This window comes from Geospiza fortis, unplaced genomic scaffold (assembly GCF_000277835.1).
Source record: "Geospiza fortis unplaced genomic scaffold, GeoFor_1.0 scaffold78, whole genome shotgun sequence".
Classification (NCBI taxonomy): domain Eukaryota; kingdom Metazoa; phylum Chordata; class Aves; order Passeriformes; family Thraupidae; genus Geospiza; species Geospiza fortis.
In genome coordinates, this window is record NW_005054339.1 from 1000880 (window position 1) to 1012319 (window position 11440).

Sequence of the window (11440 nt, forward strand, 5' to 3'; positions counted from 1 at the left end):
GTTTGTAAGGCTATTTTTCAAAAAATAAAAATTCAGCCTGTTCAGGAAAATGTTTCTTGTTATAGCTTATAATGCATAAAATAGAGACTCACCTCTTCTGACATTCATTTTTTTGTTCCATCAGACTATTCCCTCTGCACACCTGCTCTCTAGCTCCATTTGTCTGATTAATTATCCTCACTTCTTCTCTACAGGCTTTTTGACAAGTTCCTCTTCCTTCTCCATCTTCCTCCCTGTTTTTCACCTTGTGTGGCTTAAATCTCTACCCTAAATACACTGGCTCCTTTAAAAATGAAACAACACAGAAACTACCAACAAACAGTTTGAAATAAACAGTAAATAGCAGAACATCTTGGCTATAAACCAATTTTTTGGGAATTCATAAATTAAGAATTTTTTAGAGTAGGAGCTGGCTGAGTGCTTTAGGTTTCCATGTGATCAGTACTCCCATGGAGAAAAAGCCAGAACCAAAGAGTTCTTTAGGACAGCATTTCACAAATTATTTCCCTTAGATGACAAGGATTTTGAATTGATATTAATTTCTAATACAAATGCTAAGCAGCATTTTCAGTATTTGAAAGTATCACATAGGTGCATCTCAGTTTATTTTTTCCAACATCAGAATTGCATGGTAGTATCTGCTATAAATGAATTCTTCTCAGGATTCCACAATTATTATTAATCTCTTGTCCTGCTTTCAGTTTGCTGAACCTTGCCAAAAAAAATTGTGCTGTTAAACTAAAAGATACCTGTGCTTCATCGCTCATGCAGCTTTTAATATGGAAAATTTTAGATTTTTATTAGTAAATAATTGAAAAGCAGATATATCACCTTCACAAAGATGGGTCTGAGTGTTCCTTGGGCAGCTGTAGTGGAGAGGACCAAGATGGCTGGGTGTTCCAAGTGCATCTGTGATACCTGGTTCTGTGTTTGGTTTCCTTCTCTGCCCAAAATCCACGTAACCTTTCCAAGTCTTTCAGTTCCAAATTCTCCAAGGACAGTGAGTTCTTGAGTATCTTTGAAATCAGAGCAGTCTCACTATTCTCTTTTCACCATTTTGTGAGACTGGTACAGGTTTGAGCATCACCATGGGGTGGGGCTTCAGAAGCAGAGAGGGGGTGAGTGGCACCGCAGAGGCAGAACCACACTAATGGGTCAGTTGTGTTGTGTTGTCTTTGTTGTGTTGTGTGGCTCACCTGTGTGAGGAGCTCTGTGGGACATCACTCACACTGCTCCTGCTCTTGGGCAGAGAGGAACAGGGTATGAGAAAAGGCCAAGTTGCACAGAAACATTTACAAGCAATTGCAGAGTCTTGCATTCCAGCAGCCTGTTCCTCCACACAGATCTAAACCACTCTGCACATTTTAGATGCTCATTTCATTCTTCTGCCCTGCAGTTCTGGCTGTGATTCATTCTTTACATTTAACAAAGAGAATCAGTTCACATATATAAGGTGAGTTGTGGGTGTCCTGACAGAAGGATTTGGCCTTGTCTGTCCCACCTCCAGATATTTCTATTCCCTTTTTCTTTTTTTCCCCTCCAAGCATGTTGTTACTGTCCATGAGTCATTTCATTAATCTGGAGAGAAGGCCAGAAAACAAGTGAATAAACACCCTTCTGCTGCACTGTTTACTTCTCTGCTAATGAATGAACAGCTGAAAACCAGAATCATCCTAACGGGGGACATTCAAAGGGACATCATCTCCTCTTTATCAATGGCTGGTGCCTGGCCCAGCCAGTGACTGCACTGCAGGATCAGAGGATGATCTCTGCATGTTCCTGATAACTCACACAGTGAGTGCAATGACTGTAAATCACAGAGCAGTCACACAACAGGCTGGGTTGGAAGGGACCTTAATCCCAGAAACAGTGGAAAGGAACATACATGCAAGTCAAAAAGAAGAGCACAGGAATCTTTTACCTTTCCTATTAAAAATAAAAAACAAAAAAAACCCCCAAAAAACCAAAAAAAACCCCACCCCACAAACAGCTGTGATGCCAGACACAGGGGCCTGCCTGCAGCAGCACAAGGTCAAATCTCATGTGAACCAGGCTGGAACTGAGCCCATGCTCTGAGTCCTGGGGTTGGCTCTGTGCACATGGCCAGGGCTCTCCATTTATCATGGATCTGGCTGGCAGCCACCTGAAATGTCCTGCTCCCCCTCCAGAGCTGTCAGAGCCATCCTATCTCCAGTGACATGAATAAAGACAGAAGATCAAGGACTAAATGAGAAACAAATTCGTGTAGTCTCAGTTTTGCTTTCCCAATTACAGGAATTCAAGGTCTATCTGCCATCATGGCAGCCTGGGTTTGACTGTCCCTTGCAGCCCTGCAGCTGCAGGTACAGCTGAACTGGTGCTCAGCGCAGCTCACACTCCATCCCAGCTCATTTGGGATTCACAGGATCAATGAGCCTCCCTCAAAAGCACAGACAGAGCTAAACCTTAGGACCATAATTTCTAACACTGAAAGGTGTTTAGTAAGTCCCTTTCAGCTTTCAAGGATAGGAATGTTACCTTCATAAAAGAAATATCTGATGCCCAGAGATGGCACTCTAAGTAACATGCAGATTACTATGAATTATTTTCAAAATAAGGCATGAAACTAAGCTTGTGCACTTTACGTATTCCTTCCCCTTTGTTGCTACATGTACTTGAGATTTTGGAATTTAGATTAACGTTTATATTTCTTCACTTTGATGCACAGTTGAACATACCCTGCTCTGATCCAATTTCAAAGAGAATCCATTAATTTTTATATCAAGGAGGGCGATGTTCAACCCCCTCAGCTAAACACACAGTCCAACAGAACACGAAATTCAACATTTGATGACTTCTTTTCCTGCTCCCATTGCATATCAGGACAGCAGCTTGTACATGATTCCTCATGTGAGTCATGTACAATATTTCCATTTTTGTGACAATTGCTCACACGTGAGGTTTTTGACCCAGTTGTACACAAACAGAGGAATCTGCCTAAAATATGTCCCTGGTCTGTGATACTGCCACAGCACACTGAGCTGTGTCACCTGGACTCCTCAAGACTTACAAAGATGGACAGAGAGCCTCCAAACCTATCTGAGGCAGGATGCTGGCATCCTTGCGGCTGGCAGCATTTGAGATCAAGTCACTATTTCATCACACTCCTTGATGGCTTGTGACACACAAACCAACACAAAGCTGGCATTCAGCACATCAAACAGCTTCTCCCTAATGTGAGACTATTTCAACTGAACATAATTTTCTTATAATCCAATTGTTGCAGAAAAAAAAAAAACCAGAAGAAGCCCCAAATATGACATAGCGGTCATGGTCTGTCAGGCAGCTTCCCATAACACTGCAGTTTCCTGCAGAGCTGGGGGGCAGATACTGAGCATCATTTACAGACCCACATCATCCCATCCTGCCAGGCCTCACCTGCATGGGCAGAACAACACAGGCAATTCCAGCCAGGGCTCTTCTCTTTGCTCTCCTCCTCTTCCTTGGACAAAGCAATGGCAGAGGGGAAAGAGAAAACTGAGAAATGGAACCACACAACATTCCCTGGCAGGGAGAACCTTACCTGTGTGATGCTGTGGGAAAGGGCAAAAGGGAACTTGACAACAACATTTTTTAGAGGCTTTGTGCCAGAATATCTACTTCTATGTACATAAATATACATTTGTGCTTCTGAATGGAAAGCATTCGGGTCACAAAACTTGAAATAGTTCTGTTTGTACATTACTTTAGGGTATATAACTTCAAAGATCAAAGCAACACAAAAATCACTTTTGACATGGACATCATCATCCAAACAGAAAATTAGCATGGTTTTTTTTTTTAATCATTTAGGCAGGATAGTATTTCTGATTAATAGAAATTTGAATTAAATTTCTCCTTTCATGTATGCAGCAGTTAATTCTAATCAAGCAAGCCCAAGGTCTTCCGTTGCCTGGATAGTACTAATTAGATTCTTCCACATGATGACTTCGTCATATGCATCCATACATGGCATACAAATATCAACTTTCTTTTAAACAAATATGAACTTTCCTTTCAACTTCTCACTGGAAGTAATTTTCTGGTGGTGGGAACAATATCTGCTCCAAAGGAAAACACAAAATCTCAGGAATCCTGCAAAAAAAGTATCTGGCTTAAAAGAAAATGCTTTGAAATTAATTTACTTAGTACAGAACATGACCACCATGAAGGTTCTGCACAAAAAAAAAAAAAAAGGAACACTTCCTGTGGGACTGTGGTTATGGAAATAAGGTTTGATGTGTGTCAGTGGCTGCAGATACTATAAACCAAATATTAATAAAGTGCTGACTGATGATTGCTGAGCTCCTGTTGGCCAGGCACGTCACTGTCCAAGGGGAGCTGCTGGAAGTTCCAAGGAGCAGCAGCACATTCCCTGGGACACAGGCATGCACCTTCTGAGCTAATCACTGCTTGCTGTGCCAGGATCCTCAAGGCACAGCTGAAAAACTGACTTGGTGCAGGAATGACAAATCTTTGGAGAAAACATCTGAGAGCTCTCCCGAGTGCCAGCCAAGGTTGGAGGGGATGCAGAGAATCTATTATGAAAGAAGGAGGCAGACCGAGCTGAGTCACTTGAAATCAGGAAATGCAATTCCTTCCTACTCCTCAGATTTAAAATATCCTACAGCATAAAACTTCTGTAGGATTATTTTTTTTTGTTTAGGGAAGAAACTGAAATACTGCAGTCAGGTCTCTCTAAAGGAAGTACTCATGACTTCCAGGCAATATAAAATACATCCAACTCTTGAAATCAAGGAGCAGAAGAAAATCAGAGAATTTGAAAGGACAATAACCAGACCACCACATTTTACTCTTTTTAGCTGGATGCATTTCTTTGTAGAGACCTTCTCTTTTCCTCAGAGGGTGATTTTTCCTACAATTAGCCATTGCTTAGAACTTTCCTCCTTACCATTTTACAGACAATGAAGTTTTTTGCTTCCTGCCAGGTAATGGGATTCCTTGAAACTCTTCCAATCCTTTACGCCACAAGGAGTTCAGAAATAAAAGAAGTGGTGGTACAACTGCAATTGAGCCAAGGAAAGAGAAGAAAACCTTGCATCATGGAATGGTAGCCTTGGGACAACTAATTAGAATTTTATTCAAGACAAAAGTCAAACATGTAGTGGTAAAGTGCAAGATAGAAAAAAAAATTCCAAAATTCACCTTACAAACTTTCTGCAAGCAGCTTACTCAGGCAACTTTAGGAGAGCAGAAGTTAATCTGCAAAGATTATTTATTCAGTCATTAGTTACTCTAAAAAAAAAAGCTCTATTAATTTGGTTCACTACCAGCATTTACTCAAAAGTTTCATTTATAAACATCAAGCTGATCCTTGCTTCAGACTAACTCAGAAAAAAACCCTGGAGTCTGTACTGTAGATCTATCTTTAGGAAAACATAATTATTTCTGAACCCAGGAACTGCTCTGGGTTGGAGCAGCAGCTAATATCCTAACCAGAATTTCCTTGATCATTACTCAAGCAGTAGCATTTTTATTTAAAAAAAAACCCTTAGTCCTCCTCCCCCACCAGTTTCCCCATTTCTCTTCTAACACATTCCATTCTAATTTTAGTCTTTCGAGAAGGTTTTTTTCCAGATCAACCCACTCTTTTTCACATTTAAATAATTTTCAGTTTTTAAAAGAGCTCAGTTTTAGCAGGTGCTTCAGTAGCTAGGCAATAAGAAGTCTCTTGGGAACATCTTCCATGTTTCCCAAATGGATTAGCCTGGAAAACTGGGGAGAACACATTAGACAAAATACCCATGCTGCTTAAGAGTTTCATTCCAGCTTTGAAATTCAGAGAAAGAAATGCAGTCCCCAAAAGAAGCATTTGTGCTCCCTGTTAACAAATGAAGAAACAGCTGCTACACTGGCACTACTGGGATGGACCTTGGAGGCAGACACACTCAGAAGCCAAACATGGAAGCAAACAATGCAGCTCCTCCTTTTTGGCATTATTCAGCTTCAGTGTAGCCCCAGGACCAGGAATTCTCCATGGTTTGCAGCCCTGGCCCCAGTGAGTGCATTTCCCTGGCTCCCAGTGGGAAAGGTCCCAGCACGGTGTCAAAGCAGCAGAGATTTCACCAGGACCTGCAGCCCCACACAGCTGAACCATGGCTGTTATCTGCAGCTCTGGGAACTGAACTCAAGGCCAAGATACCTTTAGGATCCCCCTCCCCTGATAAAAGACAGCCTGGCCCTTCCATCATCTCCAGCTATTTGAAAGACATCTTTTCCCTCTTTTGGCTCCTGGAAACTCAAAGCACTGCAGTACATTTCAGCAACTGCTTCTTGTGGTCCAAATTGCAGGAGGAAACCCAGTGACAGTGATGCCTCTGTGCCTTCATGCAGTTAGAGCAGACCTGTGAGACTTTGGCATCTGGCAGATTCATGAGGCAGGAAATTTAAAAATAAATTTAATGCTAGGCATCATTTACAGATTTACCAGAATAGATGTTCATCTACAGTCACAGGGTTATCTTCCACATTTCCCTAGAGTGCAGCAACATCCTCCTTCTCCAGTGCTAAAAAAGACTAATAAAGAGTTGAATCTATCTTGCTATGTCTGTACAGAGGTAGCACTTGCAGTAAAAAAGTAAGTTGGAGTAGAATACAACAGCAGACATTTCTTATCTTATTCTCCAACATGACATATCATCCCCCATTTCTGCTCCCTTTGCTCCATTAAATTCCTCTAACCACACAAACTGAAAATAAATAATCCTATTTTAAAGCCAGACTTAATTCTCAAAAAGAATTTTCTTACCTGGTGCAAAGATTTCAGGGAAACATTTCCTCAGCAAATGTTATTACCTAGATTTGCTCTAACCTCTATTTTCCACAGGTGAGATACATTTCAGCATGGAGATGAGGACTTGCCTGCTGGCTTGCAAGAATTTTTAACAAGATTTTTTTGTTTTGAGTGTGTGCTCTCTGCCTTTCAGGTTTGCTTCATTGCCTTCATCCTTGTTAGGCTCTCTAAAAAAGAATTAACCATGTCCATTCCCAGCTTTGCCAGCTCCACTACTGAGAACAGTTGGGTGAAGAGTGGAAATATTCAAACCTAAAAAAAAAGAAAATTCTGATATTTCCACACTAAAACCCCGCAAAACATTTAATCTTAGAAAAAAGGAGATCTCCTGCATGTGAAGTCATTCCCTGCTTGCTTCCTTCTCTTTGTCCCTGAGGTTTGTTAGCTGGGCTGGCTCCATCCTTGGGCTAAGCAGGAGAACACATCCGAGCAGCTGAGCACACATTAACACCTCCTCCCCACCTGGACCACAGGTCTAAAACAGTACAAGGGCTCATGAAGCCCTCCAAGTAATTAAAACCTTTGGCTCTCTCCTCCTCACTAAACCTTCCTCTTCTCAAAAGCACCTCTGTCTAAACATGGGCCAAATAAAGTGTGAATTGAAAAGAGGACAGGGAAATTAGATCAAACTGAGTATGTAGCATTCTCATTATCCCTCATGTCAGACAAGTCAGAAGCACTTATGTAATTGGGCCTCCAGACTCAAGGCAGTGAAGTGTTAAGACAGAAAAGCAATCCCAGGACTGCATGCTGGGTTTTGACAAATAGAAAAACACAGAATTAGGCCAAGAGCTTCTCATTAATGGAGTTTTTAATTGTGGCATGTCAAACCCAGGTTCACCATGTGGCACATGCGGTCAAAGGGGTAAGAAAGTGTGTAGTGCAAAAGTTGGGAGAGTGAGGGAGGGAATTTCCTGTGTCCCTGGGCACACACTTGTGGGTGGATCAGAGCAAGAGCCCTGGTGAGAGCCCATGACCCACGTGTGAGGAGCACAGTGCACACAAACACAAGGGGAGGCAGCGACCCATGAGCAATCGCTGTGAAAAGGGATGGGGGTGGGGAATTGTGCACAGGCCTTTTTTTAGCTTCTGCTGGAAAAAATAATTAGACCTTTTAATCTGTGTTCTCCTTGAAGCCTTCTCTATTGACCATTCATTTCTTCTGTCTCTTCCCAGTTCTTTACCTCCTCTATATGGCTGATGAATATGCAAATACATAATCAGTTCTGTAATAGCCTATCCTTTCTAAAAACAGGCTATAAATTTGGATCCTGAGCAGCAGGTTCTAAAAAGCCTATTATATGACATGGCTGGGGGAAGAGGCCAAACACCAGAGCTCACCAGAGATCTTTAGAACCTGTGTGAATGCAGGGAGGAGGAGGGTCCTCCCCAGAGCCTTGCTGGCAGCCAGAGGGACAACACCTTCTGCAGAGGCGGGGCCTGAGACACTGCACGGTGTGGGGAGCTGAGGGCAGGCTCAGATTTGGGGAACTGAGGGCAGGCTCAGATTTGGGGAGCTGAGGGCAGGCTCAGATTTGGGGAGCTGAGGGCAGGCTGGTTTTGGGGAGCTGAGGGCAGGCTCAGATTTGGGGAGCTGAGGGCAGGCTGGCTTTGGGGAGCGGAGGGCAGGCTCAGATTTGGGGAGCTGAGGGCAGGCTGGCTTTGGGGAGCTGAGGGCAGGCTCAGATTTGGGGAGCTGAGGGCAGGCTCAGATTTGGGGAGCTGAGGGCAGGCTCAGATTTGGGGAGCTGAGGGCAGGCTGGCTTTGGGGAGCTCTCAGAGCCATGGGGCAGGGGACAGGTGGTGTGGCGGGGCCAGGCAGAGCCGAGCCCATCGGATGCTCCATCCATCCCTACATCTCCATGGAGCACACAGGCCCTGCTGGGGCACACAGGCCCTGCTGGGGAAATGCCTGCACCCCAAACCTGGTCCCTGGCAGCCCCTCCCAGCTCCAGGTGCCACAGAGCCAGGTAAAACACGAGCTGTCCTGCTCCACTGGGCTGCAGAAGGCAGCAGTGCCTGGAGCAGGGCAGCAGTTTGAGGCTCCAAACATTGCAGAGCAGCTGTTTCCCAGCTCCCAAGGAGCCTCCTCCTTCCCTCTGTGCAGTAAACACAAACCCTTCTGTCTAATACTTGCATACACTTCCATGTCTGCCATTTTGAGGCCCTCCTCTGGTTTCTGCAGGGCTTTACAGCATTCCTGGGTGCTGCAGGGTAGAAGGCAAGAACTATTAGTGTGAGTTTAATGAGATGGGATTGTCCTGCTACACAGGGACAGAAAGCTGAAGGTGCTGTGCCAAGTGCTCCAGTTCCAGCTTCTGATCTGCAGTAAATACTGGAACCCCACAGGAAGGAATCAGGCCCAGGAGTGTTTTACAGGTTTTTTTTACAGAAAACCACCCAGGAACAGACACATCTTTGAGCTCCAGAATGAACCAACAAATCAGGTGGGAACTGAGAACTCCTGCTCAAACCTTGGCCAAGGCAGAGGAAAAAAAGTTGGTTTGCAACAGTTTCAGTAGTGGCACTGTCCCCGAGACAGACAGGACAGTGCACTACACATTGCTTGCCCTGAGAACATCCATCACCCTGCTGGGGCACAGAGATGGAATGGCAGCAATAATGTACATATCTCCCTCAAAAAAATTAGATAAAGGGACAGAAACTTGGACCTGGCTCTAATTCCAACTGTTGCATCCTGAACACATCACCACTCTTCATTTGCAGGTAGTGAATAATATTTGCATAATTCATTGGAGTAATATGGCAAAACAAAAACATACAGGACATGCTATAATCACAGATACCTGAAACATGAAATAATTTATAAACACAACTTTACAGAGATTGATATTTGAAACCAAAACCCTGTGATCTTATAAAAGGTTCAAAGTTGGGCAGGCTTTGAATATGGGCATCATGGAACACTTTCCTTCTCCCCTTCCCTGTCACCTTCAACACATTGTATCTCTCAAAGCAATGCAAACTCTGCAACAACTCAACAAAACCAGGGATGACAGGAGGAAGGAATGTTAAAAACTGATTTTAATAAATCATGTTACAAAACCCTAGGACCAATTCACAAAGGAGAATTGAGGTTTCATTGACCACTCTGAAGATAGGAACTGGGCTCCCCAGACAAGGTGCAAAGGCTTGAGCTGAGCTTTGCTGTGTGTCACTGATCTGACAACTCAGATCCACTCTGGAGCCCTGTTTTCCTTTTTGTCTTTCTACACTCTTGCAGGCCTATTAACACACCAGTACTATGTGCCTACCTCAAAGGTGCATTGGCCTGCATCACTGGAAGCACATCATATTCATCCCAGACTCTGATAACACTTTCACAAATATTTGCTTCACCTAAACTAAAAATAAAGCCAAGCCCCAAACTACAGTGAGAGAAAATATTTTGATCACAAAATAAAATATACCAGCAAACCAAGGCCAGGTTCCCATGAAATAGGAAGAATTAAAATAGGAAAAAAACAATGGGTGGATGTACTTAAAAGTAATCTTCCTTAAGCAGTGAAAATCTTTGGATCCTGAAACACCACAAGATCACCATAAATAAAGTACCATCCTCCCCCCTCCTGACCCCAGGAAACAAACCAACCCCAACACCCCACAATTTGCTGTGATCAGCACATCTTAGGCACAGGATCTGGAGATAATTACCAGGAGGGATGCTGGCAGATTACAGGTTCCATTCAGAGAACATGCATTTGCCACTTCCCCAAATTTCAGACGTCTCTCCTCTAAAGCAATCCCTTGCATGTCCAGCTGCAGGCCCCGGAGGTTGTGGATCCAAGGGGAACAGCAATATTCTCTGCAGGATGCTTTCAACTACTTAACTCCTGACTGAAACTCTTCACATAAATTACCAGTTAAATTAAAAACATTACAAGAGAGGGGTCTGACAGTGGCAAAGATACAACATAGTGGCTACAGCTCAGAAAATTTACATGTTATCAAATGGGAATCCATGACAAACTCAGATCTTCACATGAGACTACACAGAAGACTTTATGGAAATGGAAATGTATGGATGCTTTTTCCTGTAACAAGAATATCTGTTTACAGTTTAGGTGATATTCTGTAACTATAGGAGGTAAGTTTGGAAATATAGACTATTACCAATTCTACTAAACTACTAAAACACTCTTAGCAGAACACTTGGCACTTTCCTATTGCCCAGTTGAAAACAGGAGCAGAAGTTACTCTTGTAGATGGCTGTTAAAGCCTCAGTGCATTAATGTGCTGAGACTGCCTCCTGTTCTCTCCTCTTGTCCTACACAGCTAAAGCCAAACCAAAAACCTGTAACATTTCTGGCATTACTGTACCTTCCCTTGCAATATGCAACAGAATCATGTCAGATCCATTAGTCTTCAAAATCAAAGCCCTGATTCAAGTTATCAAAGCGTTATCACACTGTTCCCTCTTTGCAGGATAGCATCTTCACAGTCTCGTTGCCTTTGTGGTGTGGGCTGAGACAATCATGTGATTTTAACTTGCTCTGTTTAACTTTTACCCTGCACCCCCAGGTCCCTCCTGGCTCCTGCCCTCACTGGTTGTTGCAGCCCGGGGCTGCTGAGGAGGTGCCTGGCTGC

General features: G+C 43.4%; 1 protein-coding gene across 1 annotated transcript in view; it reads right to left on the reverse strand.

Moving 5' to 3' along the window:
• Positions 1-10841: 10841 nt before the first annotated feature.
• MAPKAPK3 (MAPK activated protein kinase 3) overlaps positions 10842-11440 on the reverse strand; it is a 46727-nt gene continuing 46128 nt past the window's right edge. The window contains exon 12 of the mRNA XM_031058229.1: positions 10842-10887. Within this exon, the coding sequence (XP_030914089.1) occupies positions 10842-10887 (46 nt within the window). The remainder of the gene's footprint in view (positions 10888-11440) is intronic.